Source organism: Haemaphysalis longicornis, unplaced genomic scaffold, assembly GCF_048455015.1.
Source record: "Haemaphysalis longicornis isolate Haplotype H1 unplaced genomic scaffold, Haemaphysalis longicornis Haplotype H1 scaffold_1, whole genome shotgun sequence".
Taxonomy (NCBI): domain Eukaryota; kingdom Metazoa; phylum Arthropoda; class Arachnida; order Ixodida; family Ixodidae; genus Haemaphysalis; species Haemaphysalis longicornis.
Window position 1 is genome coordinate 317,266,636 of NW_027526203.1, and position 24,285 is coordinate 317,290,920.

Sequence of the window (24,285 nt, forward strand, 5' to 3'; positions counted from 1 at the left end):
AGGGTTGATGATAAATGAGCCTAACTAAGGAGTCCGTCGAACTAACGTCGTGTGACCCGGTTATGATGTTCCCCAAAATAATAAGAAAAACACAATCTTTAAATCCGCCGTATACGTAAATCAGTATATGCGTCAGCGTACGGTAGGGCGTCAGTTTATATTGTATACAAATAAAGTGTATGAGTATTAAGTGTACCTGTGCGTAGGTTGCGTAACAGTTAATGGCCTATCGATATACACAGGGGCGGCAGGAGCTACGCATTCGTTTACAGTCGTATTGAGCGGCCCAAACTTTTTCCTGACCCACAGAACAGCACCCAGCTAAATCGGCTCTTGTTCGTTGGCTTGGCCGAATAAAGTGCATTCTTAGCGGTATACAGGTGCGTCGCGTGAATGGTGCCCCCAATGGGTATAGAGACTGCCAGATTTTCAGAGCCCTTTGCCCGCTGGCCAAAGTGTTTGCAAGCCAAAAAAAAAAAAAAACTTGAGCGAGAGAAATTGCTTTGCCTCTGTCTGTCTCCCTTAATACTTTTCTTCTTTTTACCCGCACTCTTTTCTTTGCGGCACTATCAGTAACGAAAAACAACAAAGATACCAGTAAGTATGCCACTTTATAACATCAGCCATGGTGTTTTTATTCTTTCCTTGTGCTTTCAATAATTGCGATGGCTGTTCCGCCACTTAATAGCAATGAAGCATTTTCGAGCTGCGACTACTTTCAGCTCTATAGCATGAGCGTTAATTATGTTTATAGGTCGTGAACCTATGAAACAAAAGCTGAGAAAATGCACGAAACATTATTGCGGCAGTGTGGATTCTCATACGCAAGAACGAGTCAGCGCACGATATTTTTTCTTGTGATGCAGTCAACCAGCTAAGCTGCAGCTGTTGGGCTTGTAGCAACCGCGCTATAAAATAGCGTAGCGCAAATTTTGTGACGGGTTGCTTTCTCCCTAGCTAACTACTTGCTCCATACAGCAGTGATGGAGGAGGAAGGCGACAGGAAAAAGACGGTAATGTTAACCAGGTAGAGCGCTTAGGGACGGAGAAGTTCACTCATGTAAGCTGGTGCAACAAAAAACTCTGAATGCGACTGCGTCCTTCTGGTGCACAGCGCCTGGCGCACTGAGGAAAGGCAGTTCTCAACGCAATTCGTGGAGCTCGTGGAGCCCAGCATATTTTTTAAAAAAGTGATTACGACAAGGGCGCTGGCGCTTGTATAAACGGAGTTGCTATTGGTTTCATTTGCGGCTGCGCTTCGCATGAACGAGTGCCGTTCTCCCAATACCTGGATGAGCTTAGTGTCACTCGTGTCTACTGAAACCTCGGCAGCAAGTTTGTAATCCCGAGTTCGAAAGAGGGCTCCTTGCTTGTGCCTAGAATTAAGTGCGAGAAAAGAGCAGAACGTTTTGGTGAATATCTGTTTTTCTCCGTCACCGAAAACATGTCTCACAGTGACACACAGTAAGTACAGCCTGCCTCGTCGGATCCCCGAAGTATTGGCGCGCTGCTTATGCGCCGGTTTCGGCCACACAGAGCACTCCGGAGTCCTACCTCCTCACCCGCACCGTGCCTACTTAGCCACCGGCGCAGTGCCATCCGCACGCTACGCCGAGCAGTCGTGAAGCCTTCGAGCGAAGCCTTGAACCGAACCTGCTCTCCGGCAGGGCGTGCCCGATGGGGACTCGACTGCCGCTCACAGTTTGTCGCTGACACGCTACACGCGCTGCCCTGCTTGGAGTGGAGCAGCTGCAGATGCCTCTGTGCCGTATGAAGGACAGGCGCTCCCCCTCCCCGTTTCGGTGACAATTCGCACCGGAAAAGGCTAGAAGTAATTCTTCTGCGCATGTGCCGCCGTTAATCTCACCTAAACTTGGTTGCCACGTTCATTGGTTGTTTTCGCCTTTTCTATAACCACTAAAAGTCACCGAAGCTTTTGAGCGCAGCCATCATTATGTCACTCAATCCATCTTAGCCGCATACATCAGCTTCCCGTTTCTGTCAACGTTTATACGCATTGCGCTTTGCTTTGAGCAGACGGCGCATTTTTATTCGCTCTCAGAATTTATCGAGACTTTCTGAAATTTAAACATCAAGGAAATTGGACTGTCCTTTCAGTTTCTGGGAGCGCCTTCCGAATACGCAACAGTTGTCTGACCGGTTGGTCGGCTCTTATGCTGCAGCAGACCGGTGCGAAAAATGGTTTCGCCTTTTCTGAATGAGCTTTTCCTTGCATATTTGGGGAAAGTGAAAACGAAGGAGTATTTATTTTATTTCTGTAAACTTCATTTTGTTCCTTTTTAAAAAAAAATCTGCGAAGCAACTCAGGAGCGGCAGCGTGTCGGGGCCATTGACGAAGGTTCGCTTGCACACTTCACGACTGCTCTTTGAAGTCTCCTAAAGGCATGCTTGTGTGTTGTGTTTGTTGGTGTTTGCCGCGTACCCGTGGACGCCTGCACAGTGAAGCATCCACCTCCCTTCTCGTTCTTACCTGAAGCCTTCATCAGCGCCTTCAATATCGTACAAACTACACCACAGGCACGGCTTTCTCGAGAAATTCCTACAGCGAACAACGCCCAAGTGAAAGGCTTTTTGACTGTGGTTTTTTTCGAAATTTACTTTGCTTTACCTAATGTCAATCATATTTATTCGAATGATAAACTGCTTTTGCCTTCTGCGGTTTGACGCGTACTTCAAGAAGTCTTGTTCGCTGGGTCTTTCATCTTTAGTCTGACATTAAATCTTCGGGACTCACATACATTCTGTACATACAGTATTCTGTACATACAGCATGTTGTGTGAACATGCTGCAGTAGTAGCTGTAGTAGTTGTTGTAGTAGTAGTAGTAGTAGTAGTAGTAGTAGCAGTAGTAGTAGTAGTAGTAGTAGCAGTAGCAGTAGTAGTAGTAGTACTAGTAGTAGTAAACATTTATTGTCATAAGGTGGAGAGTAAGGGGGTGTGTTCAGCCTCCTTGGTCGACGAGGCCGCGAGCCCGCGCTGCTTCCAAACATGCTGCAGCTGATTTTTTTTTTCGCATGTTCTTGCGCGTATTTGACGTGGCTGGTCAAACTATAGACTGGCATGTACAATTATTATAGTACCTTCGAAAACAAGGTCAGCATGTAGGATTGTGGTTAATCATAGTTAAGTCGTCTTTCTGTAAATTATGGCTAAACAAAACTGTAGCTCACGCATTTCAAGAAGAAAGTTTGTTTGAGTGATCTCAGCTTGCAAGAAAAGTTTGTGCCAAGAAAGTTTGGTTAGAACTTGAAAGGGTTCACAGAAAGAAGCTATCTACTAAAAAATTTGCCATCCCTTCTTGAAGAAAGTTGAGAGAACCGCGACAGTTAAAAAAAATGACGTAGCTTGCACCAGTGGTGCACGGCTGGAGAAAATGCAGAGCTGGCGGCCCTTCCCTCTTCGTTAGACACCCGGCTGTTGCACCTCACATGGATTTCTGAACTTGCCGCTGAAAGTTCGCCACGACTGGCAGGTCCGGATCGTTTTGTCCACAGGCTTGCACATCTCTCCCATGATGTTAGCACGCGCTAGAGCCCGCGGCAATTGGCTTCGCGTCTGTAGCGCGGACTCGGCGATTGTGCTCCCCACTGCAGGCGCTAACGCACGTGAACTGGCGAGAAGAACAGCACGTGAGAAATCACGCCACGAACGCAATCGATAGAAGCCAGTTTCATAAAGCGAGGGGCCCAGGTTAGATTCCGACAGCGGGAGACGTTTTTCGCCTTGGTTCGTCTCTTTTTGTTTCATGCGGAGGCGGTCTTTTAACTGTTTTCTGATTGGCTTAATTTGGGGGGTTAGGTTATCGCTTTTTTCGTTCCTTTATTATTTATTTCCAACCTACCAAACCAATGTGTGCATTTGCCTTCCCGTCTCGTAATGAGGCGGCCTAGAGAGACGAGATGGAGTGGTTTTTGCACGCCATGGGCGCCTCAATTCGTTTTTAGGTTTATTTTTTTCCCCGCTTCAAAATTAGCCCATTGGCTCTAATTCTACTGGCTCTAATACTTGTAAAAATTCCTATCTGGCCTGTTTTTCCTGTAGGTGTTGCGCACTGCGTGCCAACACAATCTTTTTTTTTTTTTTTTTTTCATTTGGCTACACATGTTATTGTTCCCCGCCGCTGTTAACCTCATGCCCCTCGGGCCTTTGGGGTGGCCCAGGGGTTAGGTCGCCGGTTTCACGGCGTAAAGGTGCCATGTTTGCTTCCCGGTGCCTCCTTAACCACATATTTTCTTTCAGGCGCGCAGTCTCAACTCCTGCTCGTGGGCTCCTTGACTTCTCGCCACTTTCCCTCACGCTTTTTGACCTTGCATTTTCACCCTCTCCACTTCGCTGATGACGATAGTTTTCTGTTAACGCTCCACGGCGCAACTAAAAGCCTAAACAGGTCCGCTATTAAAAGTGCGTCCAACCTTCGCTGAAAGTGCGTCCTTCGAAGATCCAAACCTTCGAAGACCCAAATCGCCAACGAAGAACGATCCCATGAGACGATTTTTCGCGCACTAAGGAAAAGCATATAAGAATGATCTAAATGCACACGTATACGTGGTTTATGAGATAAAGGTATACTATTGCATTCCTTTTTCATTATCGATGCGTGTATTGTCATATCCAGAACTGTTCCTTTTTCGCGATTTTCAAGCAACCGTTTTGACGAAATGAAAACCCGGTTTCACGAACGCGCCGTGTGTCCAGAGACCTTATCAGACCTCTTTGGTTGACCTACCGATCTATGGGGAAATTCATTAGTTTTTTGACGGAATGCCATCGGTCCCACAAAGAAAGCTTTCGCTTTAAAAAACTTGTAAAAGTACTGCCCAACCATTTTCCTGGACGGGTGGTTCTGTTCAGTGACAAACTTCTTCATATTGGACCATGTCACAACTTGTCTCGATTAGCGTAGCGAGAATTACACCCGGGTTCACTGTGTGAGCTCTCGGAGTACCACGGGAGCTTCTGTTTGCTCCCGTAGAGCTGAGAGGGTTGCTAGGTAGCTTCATATCGACAATATGCAGTTAGACAAGGTGCGCTTGGCGCTTGAATCTACGAATGACAGGGAAATAGTTCAAGACGTATTTTCATATTGTCATTAGCGGTCCCTCCAAGACTACACGCATCCCGTAAAGTTCTATTCCATTAATTTACTTTGACAGGTGCTCAAAAGCACCGAACAGAAAACATAATGAAATCAGATGGTCGCGGCACCAATATTTTTTTTTTTTCGCTATGGGCTTCTTTGCCAAACGTTTAATATAATGCCGCGCATTACGGTTGGTTTTATTGTATTTTTTATGTCTTGAGTACTTTTCTCGAAGCGAATTACTTGATCCGCCAATAGTGGCACCGTGTTCTTTCGCGGTGACTGACGTATGGCGCCAGCGAATACGGCGGGAATCTGGAACTCTCACCCCTTATCGAACTACGTGTGTTTGGAATATCGTTGCGAAGTCGCTTCGGTTTACGTCCTATGTACTTGCCCTACAGGTACCCAGAGTAGGTAATGCTTTATTTCGTTTTTTTACTCAAGCAACCAGACAATTGCTGGCATTGAGGTTCCCATTGCGTACGCCGGTAGTGATGTCTGTTCGGAAAGTATTCAGCCACATGAAGTTTGTATATCTGTCTGTAACGCTTGATGCGTCCCATTTCCACGGTATAAGGAAACTAGGCATAAGGAAGTGCTCCACAGGGCCTTTGTACTTTTCTAAAATGGCTTATCATTGCTCTTTCCGTGAAAAATGTATTTCCATGCAATGCACTTGTACACAGCAGTGACGCCGACTTTAAAGGGTTTTGGCGTATAGTGCTTCACAGGGATACAAATGGGTCTATGGTAGTACTTAAAATAAAAAGCGGTAGTCCCTTCATGTTGTGATATCGCGCTTCTTATAGGTTCTTATAGGTTCCCTCAGCAATGAATTCGTGCACAGTAGAGAAGCCGACTTGAAGGAAGGTCGGTTTGTAGTGCTGTTGATGGATGCATTGGGTCTTATGAAGGTAATAAATAAAAAGGACCTGCGGCCATTAAAATTAGATATTAGCCTGTTTTACAGTGCCCCTGCAAAAAATGTCCCCCCAGCAACGTATTTATCTGTAGTAGCAAAGCCGTCTTTAAAGGGCTCAGTGGATAGCAGAGCGGCGTACTCCTGTATCCGGTACTTCCCGAATGAAAGTTTCTGCATTTTTTCTGATATGACATCAGTTATGAAACTCGCCTTGTAATGTGCATTGTGCTGCCCTTGCGGTGCGTTTGTGCGCACACAGTAGGCCTGTGGAGTGATGAGGGGGATGGTTGTCAGAATGCATGCGCTCTGAGTAAACCCGCTGACGGGTTTGTAGACTCTGGACTTCGATGCAGCCGTAGGGGCTACTTTATGGAGCACCTGCTCAGTGGCGGCTGTGACGCTGTCGTGCCAGAGAATCGCTTCGAATGTTGCACTACGAAATGCGGTGTGAAATTATACTGCCAATTAGGGAAAAAAACTACAACAGCAGGGAAATGAATACATGCAAAATGTATTGCGATGATACCTTAGCCGTACACTCGTGTTTAACTGCTTTATCAAGTTTTAAAGTGAGTGGACCGCTTGCAGGACAAACGGAATTTTACGTCGACGTTTTTATACAAAAAATACAAACCGTACAAGAACGATAAGCTTAATTATTGTTCGCGGCAAATGAACTACACATTTACCGTTGGCTTCTTAGACAGTTGTTTGGCCACAGTTCTTGTTACAAAAAAGACCCCAATTCATAATTTAAACTTAGTTGGACAAAGAAGCCAAACGAGTGCATGACACACGACACGATAGTTTGCAATTTACTTTTAGCCTCCTTAACAGTTAATTTGCTCAATGAAACTTCTAAGGACTGGAGTTTTGTTCTTCCACACAAATGTGGGGCCTTCCCTTTCAAGGTGACTTCGTGGTGCTGCTGGAATGTTTTGGAGCGGGGGCTTCATGTTATTTGCATTAAAACTGCGACTGATAGATACCCATTATTTCTGCTTAGATAAAACTTACCACGGTTATGTGCACGTTTGCTTAGTCTAACTTCGTACACTTTTTTGTTGTTGTTGTTTTTCGGTTATTTAATAGCCTCAAGGCTCAGTTGACATTAAAGAACGGTAGGCAGGGCCATGAAGCCACCGATGGTAATGGGTGTCTTGCCGCAAATTTAGGCCTGCTGCCATCAGACATTTCCACCAAATGTCCTTAGTTTTAGGGCATGTCCATATTAGGTGGTGAAGGTCTGCCGGAACCGTTTCATCAGCGCAGGTTGGACATTTGACATGCCTTTGGTAGTCCCCTTTCCATCCATTAGTGCGTGCAGGAGTAAGAGCCACCCCCAGCCGGATCCTTCGTAGTACAACCTCCTCCATCCTGGTAAGGTTAAAGGGGAGGAGAACCGAACACGGACGTATGAGAGCACGCGGTCGGCGTCGGAGATCCTCCTTTGCAGCCATTCTTGTGGCCCATGGGTCACTTGGTAGCTGTGCGTGGGATGATGGGGCCGGGCAGTTTTGTGACAGGAAGTCAGCCCGTTCATTTCCTACAACACTGGTGTGACCTGGAACCCATGACACAATCCCTTTCGACGGCATTTTGCTGTGGAGCTGGTGGAGTCGTTGGCAAATGATGGGGGTCTGCGCAGTCTGTTCCAGGTAGTGGATCACTTGCGCAGAGTCGGTACGAAGATTGATGGTTGTCAAGGCTTCATTGGAGGCGGCTGCACACATTAGAGCGTCGTGTATAGCCTGCAATTCCAGCAGGATTGGGGTGCATGTGGCAGAGGAGTAGGAAATACGGCCTTTGATGCTGGGATGAGTGGAGCTGGTCCACACTGTGACTCCCCGTATCCCTGTGCATGAAGCGTCGGTGTACAAGAGGCATTGACTGTCTGGTCCCGGGTTATTTAGGAGGAGAGAGAGCTGTACTTTACCGTCCTTGGTCCGCCGTTTCTGCAGACCACTTGTCTTGTTGGAAATTATAATCGTATAACCCCAGAGTGAAAGGTCATCTTGACTTTCCGGATGAGGCAGTTCCGATAAAATATGAGCTAACGCCGTTTTCTTTAACCAGACCTCTTGTGTTAGAGCTCATGTATTGCAGCAGACAGTAATTCCGAAATGTTTACTACTGTACAGTGAACTAACTAAATATTACGAGTGAACCAAACTCGGCGTAATGACAGAGCCGTTCTAGGGGCACATATCGTGCATATTTTTTCGAGATTTTTTAAAACTAAATTGAGAGATACAGAGCATACCCGAGAAAATTTGGTTTGTCGGAAAGCGTTCGGTGGGCAAACCTGCCGGAGGACAGCTTCGAACAATTGGAAGCAGCGGTATATGATTTCTTAGTGAAATACCGTAAAAACCGGAATATCGGTCGGACAAGAATATAGGTCGACCCCTTAACTTGAAAAGTGTAAAAATTAAAAACGTTTCATGGCACAAAAACACACTCAGTGAAAAAAAAATGATCCTAAAATGTTTAGTTCTTTATTAATTTCACAATACAAATGCTTCAAGGCATGAGAAAAGCATATTTATTTTCATACTCATGAGAATTGCGGCTGGAGTGGAAAGTTGCAAGGCCTCGGAACTTGAGCTCGTACTTGACGAGTGCTTGTCGCTTCCCACGTCCCACAACGCATCGTAATCCGTGTCGTCCATCGCGTTGCTTATGCAGCACTTTTTGAATGATTTGGAAACCATTTCCTCGGGGAGCAACTTCCACGCTGGCGACACCCAACCGCAAACTGCTGAAAGCGGCGGTCGTTGCAGCCGGCCAGCGGGGGTCCTCGGGTTGTCGCCATCATCCACTCGTTGTAAAGTTCGCGCAGGCGATCCTTAAATGGTTTGTCCAGAACCACTTCCAGTGGCTGCAGAACTGAAGTCAGGCCACCGGTGATGACCGCCAAGTCAGTTTTGCCATCGCACAGGGCCCACTTAAAATTTCGCACAGGGCCCACTTAAAATTGTCTGTGAGGTGGCCCCAGACTGAATCGAAGACCAGCATGGTTGGTCGCTGGAAAAGCGCACCTGGTCGCTGGTTCCAAACACGTCTGATCCATTCCAACATCAAGGACTCGTTCATGAAGCCTTTTCGTTGCGCCGAACAATTAGGAGGAGGGAAGTCCTCCTTGGGTAAAGTTTTCTTCTTGAATATGATCAAAGGGGGCAGCTTCCTGCCATCAGCGGTACAAGCAAGCATAACCGTAAAGCGTGAATGCTCACTGCCTGTGGTCAGCAGCTTCACTTTTCAGCAACGGTGGCGTTGGACGGCATGTCGAACCAAACGGGAGTCTCGTCTGCGTTCCCGATCTCTCCCATCATGTAGCCACGTTCTTCGCGCAGGTCGACGACATACCGCTGGAATTCTACGAGCTTATGCTCGAATTCCTCCGGCAGTTTTTAGCAAATGGAGGTCGTAGCTCGAAGCCCTTTCGCTTCATGAAGCGTCGCAACCAGGATGGTGAGCTCTTAAACTGCTCCCGCGGCAGTCCGGAGGCAGGCGCGAGCTCAACGGGTTGGACCCAGATACACTCGGATGTCACCGTAGCGACCTGGCGCGCAGCTCCCGTACGAACTCAGCAACCTTGCACTCAAGTTCGGGATATTCCGAAATCCGTCCACGAAAAGACGTTTTATTCAAATTGGTGCACGACGCGAGGCGTTGCTTTTGGCTTTGCCAATAGCACACGCTTTTCTCTGGCACGCCGAATTTCTGTTGCGCCGCAAAGTTGCCATGTTCTTCCGCCTACAAGATCATCTTTTTCTTAAAGGCTACACTGAACTGTCATCGGCTGCCTCTCATTCTCTTTTAAGAGGCAGTAATACTTGAAAAACGTGTAGCCGCTGTATGCTTACACCTCGAGAGACAACCATAGAACCAAAAAAAAAAAAAAAACAAGACGGCGGCTTTAACTTGCCAGCCGCCCATTTTTGCAAGACTGGCGCAGTTTTTCCTCCTATGACCAGTACATAAGTCGGGGGTCGACTTTTCGTGATTCATTAAAAAAAAATCGACCTATATTCCAGTTTTCACGGTAAACGGACAATATAAGCAGATAACTTTACCAGGGAAAAAAACGGTTGTCTGTTGCACACGTGCACTTCCTGTCCTTGGGAAGGTTTAGCTTAAGAGTATGTGTGTGTAGTGTAATATGCACCCTATTAGTCCAATTCGTCTGCCGCAGGCTTTTTTTCTTTTTCATAGCAAACTAAGTTATAGCGAAGATAACATTCCTGCCTTCTTTTTACCATCTTTTGCTCTTTTTGGAAGGACTTGTGTCTTCAATGAGTGCTTTAGGGACATTGAAAGCATCCGATGACGCCAAGAGGTTCAAATAAATACTTATTTCGAACTTCCAGTGCATCTTCGAACTCCTACATTGCAGAAACAAATGGTGCGTGCAGTAGAAAACAATAAATATTTTGGGTCTGCACAAGTGCCTTTGCTCAATGCAGTTACAGAAGTTCAGTCTCATAATGTATCCGGGCTTCGGGCCCTATTCGGGGAGCATATTTTCCCTATACTTTCTTTCAAACAGAGGAAATAATAAATCTTGCACACAAATAATTCTGGACTTCTTCACCTATGCTTTCCTTGGCGCTCTTTGCTGCAACATTTCCATTTGTGTGCATTCAACGGGCCCCTAATCCCCAGATCTGATTCCCTATATATATAGTGAATCAGAATAGGAAATGAGGGGCTCGTTGAATTAAGACAGAAATAAGGGTTGGCAGTCAAGAAAACCTCGGAAAGTAAAGGGGAGAATGCTGTAGGTCATAGACACAGATGAAGAATTTTTTGAGACAGAAAGAAAGTGGTGAAAAAATACCCGCCAGGTCGGCATTTATATATATATATATATATATATATATATATATATATATATATATATATATATATATATATATATATATATACGTATATATATATATATATATATATATATATATATATATATATATATATATATATATATATATATATATATATATATATATACGTATATATATATATATATATATATATATATATATATATATATTAGCAGTAAAAGAAAACTTCTCGACGAGCCAGAAAAAATACTTAAAAAATGGTAGACGCACGATTAAAAACAAAAACAGTGGTTTACTGACGTTTCGATTTTACTTTAGGTGAGGAGTAAACCACTATTTTTGTTTTTAATCGTGCGTCTACCATTTTCTCAAGTATATATATATATATATATATATATATATATATATATATATATATATAAGGAGGGCGGTACCGAACCGAAGTTACGGTTCGGGTTCAGGTGAATTCGTCGAGCACCGGTCAATGCGCTGAGTTATAAGCGAAGTGAGGAAAAAATGTTGCTAGTTTAAAGCGACCCTAAACACAAAATATAAAGAAAAAATCAAGGAAACTCTCCCTAACGCGTAACACTTGACGGTAGCGCAGCTGTACGCACCTTTCACGGCCATCACGACGGTTTACGTCCACGATTGCAGTCAATTTGCTTCTTCTTCGCTGCCGCAATGATTTTTACTCCATCATTTTTGCTGCTATAAGTGTGAGCTTGCTTCATTTTTTGGAAGTGATAATCATTGGATTTCACCTTGGAGGGGCATGCGCAATGACGTGTCTTTCTAGTTGCGAGCAAGTGTCGCCACGATTGCGACGAACGCTGGAGCTTTTTTTTTTGGCCAATCTTGGCCAATCTTCCTAGGTGGGTATGCTTGGCTTGATGAACGTGCGCAGGGGACGCTTGGCGGTCGTCGCGAGGCAGGCACACACGAGCGCTAGACATTTCCTTGGTTTTGTTTACTGCCGGGCGGTCGCCGCGAGGCCCGCGCTCACGTGCGCGTGCTTGGCAATTTCTTGGTATTTTTAACTGCGGAGACGAAATATTGCGACTTCCTAACAGCTTCGCTGTTAAAATTCAAAATACTGCCTTTTCACAATAACAGTGGTCCGTTTTCGAAGACAAGCTTTAAACGAAAGGGCCAGATATAAGGAAAAACAAATGGAGAAATGGCGATTCACCAGCACTTTCCTCAACCAGCCCTTATGTCGTCCTAGATACTATACTTGGATTATTTTCTAGAGAGGGACAAGTGTGTCTCCTCGACATTTTTATTTGGGAAAAAAATTTATATATAACTCCTTGACCGAACGTACAAGTTATCAGGAGTTATTTTGCTGGAAAGAAGCTTTCCCTTTCCAAGACAATCGCCAAGACGGCTTTGGGTCACATGCACGTAGGACGGATCACTCAAACTTTGAAACTCTTCCTCCTCTGTAAAACACAAAATATTGCCGCCATCGCCGCAGACCTTTTTCTCTCAAGACTATGCATACTTTTAAAGGATTTCAGTCATTTGTTTCTGATTTAGATAAGGAACATTTTAGAATTAAAATAACAAGTATGGCCCATCTTCAAAAATTGCCAAAATGTTAGGTACCGTTCATCTGCATCCTGGCAAACTAGGGAGTTCAATTTGTTAGTATTATTCACCCATATTTTTTTCATTTTTCGTCCCAATCCTAGTTTATGTAGAATAAATTATTTATTTGAAAAATTCTCTGGATTGCACGTAAGTCAGAAATTTTGCTCTAATGTTGAAACCGATATAAAAACGCCATCTTGAATTTTTTTTAACTTTCACAAGTCGCCAATGTTGTTCTATCATATGCCACATACGAATGTTGCATTATATGTGTAGTGTTGTTGCTACAAAGCAAATGATATGATATTGTTGGCTGTATGGCGGTGACATACTAGATTGCTTTGTAACAAAGTTCTCACGTCAACGTAAAAGGGCAAATGGCCGGTCCAAACTTGTACGCTCATCGCGTCGTCATCAACTAACGATTTTACGAGGCACCGCAGAACTCACTGTCATCGCAGTTATAGCAAGTTTAGTTATGTGAACGGTCGGACAAAGGAGGGACGTCTAGAGAGCAATACACCACTTGATTCTGTGCTTGTGCGATGGCTGAAGGCAACAAAAAAGGGAAGAAACTATTCCTGAGGGAACTCTACGCGGAATACTTCAAATCTAAGTGATAGGGCTTTTCTTTTTTTTACCGTGCGAGCACATTTATAAAATTATGCCGTGCTACGAGGTGCACCGTATATTTCAGGGCGGCAGAAAAATTTTGAGTACCAGGGAATCTTTAACCAGCGTCGAAATATCGACATACAAACGTTTTTAGTTTTCATCCAAATCACAAAAGCAGCGGATGGGGGTGGTAATCGAACATACATCCTCGCCAGTGGCTCAGCCACTGAATCACTACTGTGAGTAACGCTTGTCAAGTGTTTACACTTTTCATGTGTGGGACCTCTCCAAGCAAATTATGAAATGCTACAGGGAGGAGCGTCTACGGTGGGGGCTTTCACCTTTGGACAGTGCAACAATCTTGCAGCCTTAATGCTCCTATACCGTCGCAGCGACGGAAGCGCGAAGTCGATGTTTCACATGGCCTGCAGGATACCGGAAGTGTGTCTTATTCAGCCTTACACTCTGCACGCGTGACCAGAAGCAGCATACCATTGAAACACTGCCAGGCATACCTTTCCTCATGTCGCGACCACGTATAAAGCGCGGAAAGTGTTGTGACTGCTCTGTTGTGGAAAAGTGCGTGAGGAGTTACGGAGTTCATCTCGCGTGGAAGAGGAAAGCCCTGAATGGCATTGATTCCTATTATCAAGAACGGAGGGGGGGGGGGGGGGGTCGAACAGTTTTGGCGTGAACCGGTAACCGTTATTTATTCTTACGGTTCGGTTCCGGTTTGGGTTCTGCGAGCGATAAAAATAACGGTTCGGGTTAGGGTTCACCTCCGTGAAAAATACAGGTTCGGTTCCGGTTTTCGGTTCGGTTCGGTTCGGACTTTCGTGCGGAAATAGGAATTGGGAAAAAAAGAAAAAACACCTTCGAATGCGAAAGCATTGATGTCCAATATCAAGCCGTTTATTGCTTCTTCGAGTTTTTACGCTGTGCCATCATCGTTGCCCAGCAGGATTAAGAACAGCGTTGGGCGTGGCCAACACACCTCTGAGGGTGTGTGCAGCAATGCCTAGCCAATGGGGGTGTTTAGGAGCCGTTTCGCTGCTCACACCGCTGATCATCCACGAGCCATGGAACGCGTCGCAGCCAATGAGCGCGCCCCTTTTCGAACCTGCCACACTGATGCCATCATCAGGACCTGCACTCAAAGTCGGTCATCTCGCCCTGCACTTCCGTCGTTCCTCCCCTTGCCCGGATTTGAGGAACCCCGACCCCTCCTTTAGTCTAGGGAAAGACTGCCGCGTCATCCGCTTCTCACCCGCGGGAGGAGGAGTGGCGCTCACGCTGGACGCCGCCTTTTTTGCCCACTGGGCCATTAATGCTTTCGCATTAATCAAGTGGAGAGAAAGGTGCGCCGCTGGTGGTATCCGAACCATCAACCTTAAGATTACGCCTCCGATGCTGCACCAATCCGGCTATCGGGACGGCTGTATTGCGCTCTACTTCAGATGGGGTACGCGTGCATGTAAGCGCAACCTGCGTTTTCGGGTGGTAGCCAGCGCCGCTCCGACCACTCTGTGTGAAGCAGCTATTCTTTTTAGACCCCGCTGTGGGACTGGAGCGTCTACGACCTGTCGAGAGCCGTCTGCAGGGGGTAAACACTCTTAAGTTATCTGTGGCAACGAGGCTGCCAGAACCGAGGCCCTCGCTACGCATTGGTATGACGGGCTCGTTGAATTAGCACAAAAAAGAAAGCAGGGGAGCATAGGAAAGGCGAGCATAGGGGAAATGGTTTGTCTCTTTTTCTCTGGAAAATAGGAAATTAGAGGTGCTTTCTATTCCAGAATTGGAATTGTGAAATAACCAAAAGTAAAATCGGGCGCATCGCTTCTGAGAAACCCGTTCTCAATGTTCATGAACATGGCCGAGAAAGCTGCTCTGTGCGCGGGCACAGAATGCATTTCACTCAAGCCACAGAACCGGAATGATACAGCAAGATAATGCGCAAAAACCGGGTTTCGATTCCCGGGCGAAATACTCTTGTTAGGAGAAATAAGAAAAGCAAAGGTGGAAACGTATTTCCTGGGACTGTTGAAGAATCTATGGTGACTTCAATTGTTTCACACGTTAGTGCGCGAAATATTTGTTTGATGCATGCTTTGCCGAAGCGTCGTGTACTGAGACGTCAGAAAGGAATCAAAGCTAGCTCCTCGTTCGTTTGGTGCACACGCCTGCAGTAAATGTTTCCGCCAAATCAAATCGTAGGAATGAAACGACCCGGGCCTTCCACTCGAGATGAAGTAATAAATTGGCGGACTAGTTGGCAGCGCCGCCGAGGAGAACTACTCTGCCGGGCCGCATCGTCCCCTTCGGCTGTCACCGGCTTGTGCTGTTTGGCAACGACCAGCCGCCGCGGCCGTTGCCAAAGATGCGACCCCCACGAGCGCCGTTTCCTTCCACCCAGAGCTTATACAACGAATACTTACGAAAAAACAGCGCGCAAACAGACGGGACGAAAGAGAAGTGCACAACCCAAGGCAGCGCTTGTGTTGTGCATCTTTCTTTCGTCCCGTCCGTTTGCTCGCTGTTTTTTCGTGAGACATGCTTTACCAACTCGCCCACCTTTCAGTTTTGCTGTTTAAATTGTCAGAATTCGGTTTTGCGACTCAGATTTATCCACATGTTCCAGTTCGAAGCGCCTTCTCCTAATGTCGTTCGACTTTTGCTTATACTTATGCTTGTCGCATGATGCTATTTGTTTTGTCGGTTTTTTAAACTGCAGGCACCACATCTTTGAATCTACTCGGTGACGTAAGGATCTGCTTGGAAAGTATTTTGCGCACTGGTACAGTACGTGTGCATTAACCATAGAAAAAGTCCAATGTCTCCTTAAAAAAAAAGAATAAAAATCTGGCCGCGTGGCATTTACAAGACTTTTCGCTCGTAAGGATAGCTTGCCGGCGCGTCACTTGATGCCACCTTTTCGTAGCGCGATTTGCTCTACTGTTGTTGTTGGAACAGCGAGTCAATTTCTGTCGCACTTGTGGTTTCGCCGGGTGTTAAGTAATGGCTAGAACCTGACCTTCATTGTGTGCATGCGGGTTTTAGCCCCGGCAATGATTTTCACGCAAACAGTTGAGGGAAATTACTCACTGTTGAAAATCTCTTCACCACAGCGCACCCGCTGTCTAACGATTGCTTGACGAGTGGGTCAACCATTGTGACCACACCAGCAAAGTACACCAATGACCGAGACGTGGCATACGAATTGGCTCGAAAATTATGATCGACGTTCTGACATCACGCAACGCAAGCGCGGCGTTTCTCATTGCGTGATGTCACAGCGCTGATAACATTTTTGAGTCAAATCATATATCTGACATGATTATGTTCCAGTTTCCTCCCTGGGGACATACCATCGGTCACATTGGTGCACTGCGGCAGAGCAGACTGGCAGAAATTTTAAAGCGTTCTTAGAAACAATGGAAGAGAATAATGCAACACGGTGTGCACATGCTGCAGACGATCAGAAGGACACTCGGCCAGGGTTGTGCAAACTGGTGCGATTCCCGCAGTCATTGTAATCTTCCTCCCAAATCATTATCATTGCCTGGCACGCCGGCGCTCATCCCCGTCCGTCCATGCGCGCAGCCTGGCTGTGACCCATGTGCAGAACCCTTGTAAATTGTCTTGTTTCAACGTAACATCTTCGCGGTGGTGGTGCTTTGCTTCTTTTTTTTTCTGCTCCGTGTTTTTGCCACGCGGCCTTCTCGAAAGGTTACTACCAGCCACTTCTGCTTTGCTCGCAATGCCATCGCACGGGCTGGTTTCGTAAGGCAGGTTTCCCATTACCGTCTTGATGCGTCGCAAGCTACCGAGAAGATACAGTACGATCAGAGCCACTGCGCAGTCCACAGCCCTCCGAGATCCTTAGCATTCGTATGGACACCCTCCTGCAGTGCGGAGCTTTCAGAAAAACTGCTCTACCCTTACACTGGCCCTTGCCGTGCCCCGCATCAGATGGCAGATGCCATTTACAACATTATCCCCTGCCGCATTCCAGTTCAAGCCACACTGTACTTCACCAAGCCCACTGCACTTTAGCCCACTGCACTTTAGATAGCACCCGGAGGGCCCCTTACCAGCGGGGTCTTATGTTAGTGGATGCGCATGAATCTCGGACGACAAGAACGACACTGGGAAAGGGTTGTGGACACTGGCGCAGTTGTGCACCGCTCATCATCACCGTCCTCCCTAAGGGCCCAACCACATGGACGCGTAATATCGGCGTGCTCGCGCGTCTGCGCAGCTCGGCGTAAGCGAGCGTAAAATAAGGGCACTCCCGCGTACGGCGAATGCATTGCTATGCGCTCGTTGAGCCCAAGTCTGTGCAAACCAGATCTGTGCCAACGTCTGTGCGAACCGCTCACTGCTCCTGGGCGTTTTGCGCTGCAGTTCCTCTTGCGCTTTAGTGGACGGCTGGTTTACCGGCGAAGTTGCTAGCGGGAACGGGGCTCGGTGTATTCCCTATGAGTTTCTTCCCACGTTCGAAATGGGTGCTCATGTAAAAAAAAAATTAGCATCCCTTCCTAAAGAAAGTTTAGAGAAGCGCGAAAGCTTTCTTACAGCAAAAGTGCGTCAAAAGTGCGTCAAAACCATCTCTAAAAGTTCGTCCAGCCTTCCATGAAAGCGCACCCAATTGATCGTCAAACCTTCAAAGACCCTAGTTGCTGACGAAGAACGAACCAGTGCGACGAGTTTTTGCGCACAATACGTAAACGCGTGTTCGAACGATCAAAATGCATGCCGATACGTGGTTTATGAAATAAAGGCATGCATTGTCTTATCTAGAATCGTTCCTTTTTGGTGATTTGCAAGTAACAATTTTGACACAATGGAAGCCTGGTTTCAGGCACGCGCCATTGTCCAAAGATCTTATCAAAGCTTTTCGCTCCACCAACCGGTCTATGGGGAAATGCATTAGTTTTTGACAGGACACCATCGGTCCCACGAAGAAAGCTTTTGCTTCAAAAAAGGTCCTGGTGTTATTGTTATTTTTTCGAATGTAAATTAATAGCCAGAAATGATGAAGGCAAGCTTCAGTTGAAGCCGGTCCTGTGGAGCTAGGCCTAGGTCGTGCAGCGGCCGTCGCGGTTACGGTTGCGGTTGCGGTTACGGCGTTGTGGTTACGGTGGCCTCGCCGGCGTAGTGCGCGGCAGCGCGCACTTCACCACCTGCGTACGTCGATGCACGAGTACGTCGTTATTACGCGCCCATGTGGTTGGTCCTTAATCGTCATCATTGCCTACTACGTGCGCACACGACCCCCATCGTCCTGCGTGTAGCCTGGAATCCCTCTGTGCGAACCCTGTAAAGGACTCGTTTCATCGTAACTATATATGTTCATGTATACAAGGGGCTGACACCTTTAATGACCTTTTTCGATGAGGTTCTTCAGAGTGGAGACCTTTACGGGGTAATAATACTTACCCCTTCATCCCGAAGTTGTCGCAGCGGCGTTGGCTACCCCACCCACCCCTGAACGCAGGAAACGCGCTCGCATACGCATAAGTACACAGGAAAATGAAGGGAAATTCAGTCGTTCCTGTAGCTCAACTGATAGAGCCTCGGACGCATTATTTGAAAGTTCTGGGTATGGATTCCACCTCAAGTGCACATTTTTCTCTATTTTCCTCACTACCATTCCCAAACCCATATTTTCACTAAAAAAAAAAAAACAGGCGGACAATCTTCCCCATGTTTTTTTTGGCAACCCTTACTGTTGCTATATATATTGAGAGAGGAAAGCAGGGAAGCAGACCAAAGGTAGGACGGTGTTTATTCCGGCGGTCTTTTACCAAGGAGCCAACAGAACCAACCAACTCCGGTGATGATTATGATCGCGCGAGGCCAGGGATGCGATGATGACACCAAACGATGCGTGGGTGAGACGATGCTGATGATAGAGTGCTCGGATGCAATAGAGAAAATGACCACTCAAGCAAAGCGCTCGCAAATATATATATATATATATATATATATATATATATATATATATATATATATATATATATATATATATATATATATATATATATATATATATATATATATATATATATATATATATATATATATATATATATATATATATATATATATATATATATTGTGTAAAACCACACTTGGGACGATACACAACCGATTCACACAACAGACGCGCAGAAGTTGCCTTGGCAAGGTTACGGATAGGCCACACACATGTAACACACTCCCACCTGCTCACTGGATCCCCAAGACCCATGTGTAGCGGGTGTGGAGAGGGCCTATCCGTAATCCACATACTCATTCAATGCAAGGCACTTGACATAACACGACGCAAACACTTCCCACAACTATACACGCGACATATTCCACAACACCCGTCATACTTCCTAGGAGACGAGCCCATGTTTTCACTCAAACGTGTTTTTGAGTTTCGTGCCGACGTAAAATTTTTACATTTCATTTCTTATAATGCATCTTAACAACCTGGCCCTTTACACCAGCCATCTTCATTCATTACGTTGTGTTTTACTTTGTTTAATTTTTTAAATTTTACTGAAACATTTTACTTTTACTTTCATGTCACTCTCATGAAATGACTTTTGTTTGGCGCTCTTTGCCCTAGTTGGCCTTGCGCCATTAAAATCCAGACATCATTATATATATATATATATATATATATATATATATATATATATATATATATATATATATATATATATATATAAATTTGTGCGTGTGTACGTGTGCGTGTGTGTTTTCAAGCCCGCTGTTTGGAGGTGGAGGTCAGGAGCGGATTTTTTTCTTAATTGAGAAGGCGTATCATCCTCCCTCGCTGCAACAATCATCTCACGACGCCGATTATGATGGTGATGACGGAGTTTTCATATTCATGATGAAGCATCTTCGTGATGATGATGACGATGATGACGCGTCGTGGTTACGTACGTATGTACGTGCTTCTTTTTTTATGCTTGGAGCCAGGCATGCGTCATATCCTATGACAAAACGTCGACTGGCACAGACGGTAGAAACCGAGAAAAATCTTGGTTCATTCTATATTTAACACATCGCCCCCTTACTGTATATAACAATATGCGAAATTTACACATTTTGTTTTTCATTTTCATTTTCATTCAATGCAGCCCTACCTGGCCGTGTGTCCGAAGCTTGTTCTGCTTTCGTGCTCTATACTGGCGCATGTATTCGCTCTGTGTGGGCGCCTCCTCTGTGTCAGCGTGCATTCCCAGAAGTTGAAAATAGTGCTTGCCTCGTAGCTGTGTGCGCATGCGCGAATGGTGTTGTGCATGCTTTCTCTGTCCCTGCTAGTGCATATGTCGTGCCACTGTGTCTGCTCTTGTCTTTTGGGGGAGTTATCGTGGGTCACCTTACGTTGCCCTGAGCCTCAAGTACAAATGTTCCAAGAGTGGCCCCTTATTTTGCACGGCTCTCAACTTAAAGCCGTGAACGCGCTGTTAACGTCAAAGTCAGCGTGATTTTAACATCACCGTCGGGCCCTTTCGATTTATTAGTCACGAATACCGTGTTCTAGCACGTCGAGCACTTAACTCGCGCCGGAAACGCTTTTCGAAGTCACGAGCAAAGATGATGCCGCATTGCGTTTACCGAAAAATGGGGATGCTCATTGCATTGGGTGATTACCGCAGTGACGGCATGCCAACTTGGCACTCCACTGGCGCCCGCCACGCCAAAACAATTTTGGGCAAATTTTATAAAATTTTTGGCTGCATGAGTATTAAAAAATTGTTGAGTGACTACTGATAAAAAAGAGGGTGATGTACAACTGTTGATCAACCTATATAGGGAATGGCGGAAGGTTTTCGGGAAGGATGCAGACCGGAGGCGGTTTCTTGTGCCTCTCACAGAGTTCAGCAGAGAAACAGGAATAACATTTGTGTTGAGTCAGTCGATATATTTTTTTTTCTGGACGGGGAGTCGTAATGATCAACGCTCAACTTGTCTGTAAAGAAAAAAAGAGAATACCGTTCACAAAAGTTGTGTAATCGCGACGATTCGCTTTCAAGCACATCCTATTTTGCGTGTTGTCTTCTCTGGTACGACTATAGTCTTTTTCCTCCAGACAACGATTAAACGACTGCTACATACATGTAGAAAGCATGGGCGGCTAATGTACTAGTGGTAATTGATTAGGGGTATTACAGACGTTCTGATTTATGGCGTCAGGTGCGAAAAAGAAAAACTAAATCACGATGAATGGGTATCATTTAAAATAAGAATGGAGGTTGCTGATCTTTTTCATCGCTCCTATTTCAGAGACGGAGTCGAGAAATGCCAGTCTTGGTCGACGAACACAACGCAGCAAATAGATCTAGCTCTCAATATATTCTTCATGGTCTATTTTTTTATACGTGTGAGTATGAATGTTTTGCTGGTCTCATCTATGATCGGACGTGTGTCGCGATGCGATGCAGGGTGTGTGTATATATATATATATATATATATATATATATATATATATATATATATATATATATATACAGGGAGTCCCAGCTATCATGCACCAAGATTTAAAAAAAGAGTAAAGGCGTAACTCGAAAGAAACCAGGTGCATAATGTTTGCAGTACTGTGAAGAAGCGGAGAGTAATTTTTTCGTTAATGAGACTTAATTAATTAATTGTAATTAATAATCTAACTCGAGAAATACTGTCCTAATCACTAAAGTGTCAATGAGGCACTTGTAGCTAACCACGAGGGGCATCTAACTGCGGTATTTTCAGCGATGAACTATTTGCGTACACATTTATTCTGACTGATAAAGGAAACCCGCGAAATATGAAAAATATCACGTGATGGCGCCTCCGCGCGCACCGTAAAGCAACGCCCTCAAACAGGCTGCCTCTGAGTTAGCCAGAATGAAATAGACAAAAGAAAGAAAGAAGAAATCGCGACCGAGCTTGTTCCTTATCTGCACACGCGTCCCGAGAATCTTGCTGCTGTTGCTCCTTCCATGCATGCTATTATCAAGGTGATGCGCTGTCTCTTCGGGCGGGTAACACGCGAAGCAGTTGCTTTCAATCAGCTTTGTTTGGGGACGCTGCTTTACAATGCGCGCGTAAGCGTCGTCACGTGGTGTTTTTCATATTTCGCGGGTTTCCTTTATCAGTCAGAATAAATGAGTACGCAATTAGTTCGTCGCTGAAAATAGCCCAGTTAGATGCCCCTCGTGGTTACCTACAAGTGCCTCATTGACACTTTAGTCATTAGGACAGTATTTCTCGAGTTAGATAATTAATTACAATTAATTAATTAAGTCTCATTAACGAAAAAATTACTCACCGCTTCTTCACAGTACTGCAAACATTATGCACTAGGTTTTCTTCGAGTTACGCAATTTCTCTTTTTTTAAATCTTGGTGCATGATAGCTGGGACACCCTGTATATATATATATATATATATATATATATATATATATATATATATATATATATATATATATATATATATATATATATATATATATATATATATATATATATATATATATATATATATTAACGGTACGATTGCGTGGTAAGTACCAGATCAGATGGCGTGTATGTGCACAGAATTCGAAGTGGTTCAGGAAAACTACATTGAAGGACAGCCTCAACGAATCTCGAATCTCAGTGCTAAATCCACTCGCATTCAGTCCGTTTCGCGGGGGGATCGACATGATTGAGGTAACCAGCGTATTGCGTGAAATGAAGAATTGTATAAGTCTTGAGGAAACTACTTCGTACTGCGCAACACCGAATTTACTTTAAAGGCTAAGAGGGCAGTTTCCGTGATTTACTTAGGTGATCCCTGTACATAATGTTCAGAATGTCGTTGCGTTTCAAAATGGCGTCCGTACTTCTGGGAACCTGCGAGACAAATTCAATGGAAGTACGTAAGCCCTTAACGCAGTCCATCGGGTTGCACTGCACCCTACAGCGGTTGATCATTTGCCTCCTTAGGCTCTGCGATTGGTCATTCAGGAGGATTGTTGCAAAGCAGCCCCACAGAATCTTTTTTACAGTGCACAACAACAGCGCTTGGCGACCTTGCGGTGAAGCGGATGCCCTACTTCCCCCAACATTTTTGTGTCCACGGGTGTACGCAGAAACATTTGGTGCGAAATGTTTACGAGGCATTTTTGACCCAGCGGTATATTATTTATAAATCCCTTATAAGTAATTTGTTTCTTTACAACGTAGAAATACGCACGCGTTCTTGTGATGTATTATTCTAGAAAGTAATAAATGGCGTTTTGGACGTCCATATTCTATTTTAAAGCATTATTCAACGAGATTTACACGACATTGTGATTTGTTTGTTACCACGATTCTTTGTCTAATAGTTTCGCGGACCTTCACTTCTTGGCTCCTCATGTGGATTCAACATGGCGATGTTCTGCTTTAAAGGCATCAAAAAATGCAAAAAAATGAGGCTTTCACGTTTGTTAATTAAAAGACACAATGTTACTGACGCGTCTAAGTACTTAAAATTTATGGGACACGCGCATGTTTGTGCACGGGCTTGTTATGTGATTTCATGGTCCTTTAAAAAAATTGTCTCTACTCTACGCCGTGGCGGCAAGAAGATAACTTCCTGTTTTCTTCCGTCTCTCACTTTGCAGTTCATTGCGGCCAGCGACAAATTGTGGTTCATGTTGGAGCTATATTCATTTGTTGATTACTTCACCATTCCGCCGTCCTTTGTTTCCATCTACTTAGACCGTACATGGATTGGTAAGTGATATTTTACTTTAGTACTTCATGCTTTCGTGCAATCCTTAAAGTGTCAAACTGCAACCCAGCGGGGCTTGTGCGTCGCATGAACAAATGTCTGGAGAAATGAGAGACGAATTGATACCACTTTTTAAAGCGAAGCTTTTGTATTCTCAAAGATGGCGTCTGTAGCGCTATTGAATACGCCCTGCAGGAAAGCCGATTGTGGTTGAAGTGTAGCAAAATTAAAACGCTTCTCTGCGAAGCTTGGCCTCAGCTCCGTTACGGCCCGTCCGAAGGTTGATGTGCTGCAGAGAAAGGAGGTGACGCAGGTGTGCGACAGTGCGACATAAATAAGCCTAACGTCATGTTGTGAGGTGAACATCGACAGCCGTTTACCCACAGGTCGACGTGGGATGAGAGTGGCGTTGCTCTGCGTGCCGCAAGGCTTGCTAACCACAAGACGTTAGGCCTA

The 24,285-nt window shown here is 45.2% G+C and overlaps 1 protein-coding gene across 3 annotated transcripts in view; it reads left to right on the forward strand.

The window, feature by feature from the left end:
* Slo (calcium-activated potassium channel slo) overlaps positions 1-24,285 on the forward strand; it is a 206,247-nt gene that overhangs the window by 112,669 nt on the left and 69,293 nt on the right. For all 3 annotated transcript variants that reach the window (XM_077682288.1, XM_077682290.1, XM_077682289.1), the window contains 2 exons: positions 21,374-21,470; positions 23,720-23,831. In XM_077682288.1, coding sequence (XP_077538414.1) covers positions 21,374-21,470; positions 23,720-23,831 — 209 coding nt within the window. The remainder of the gene's footprint in view (positions 1-21,373; positions 21,471-23,719; positions 23,832-24,285) is intronic.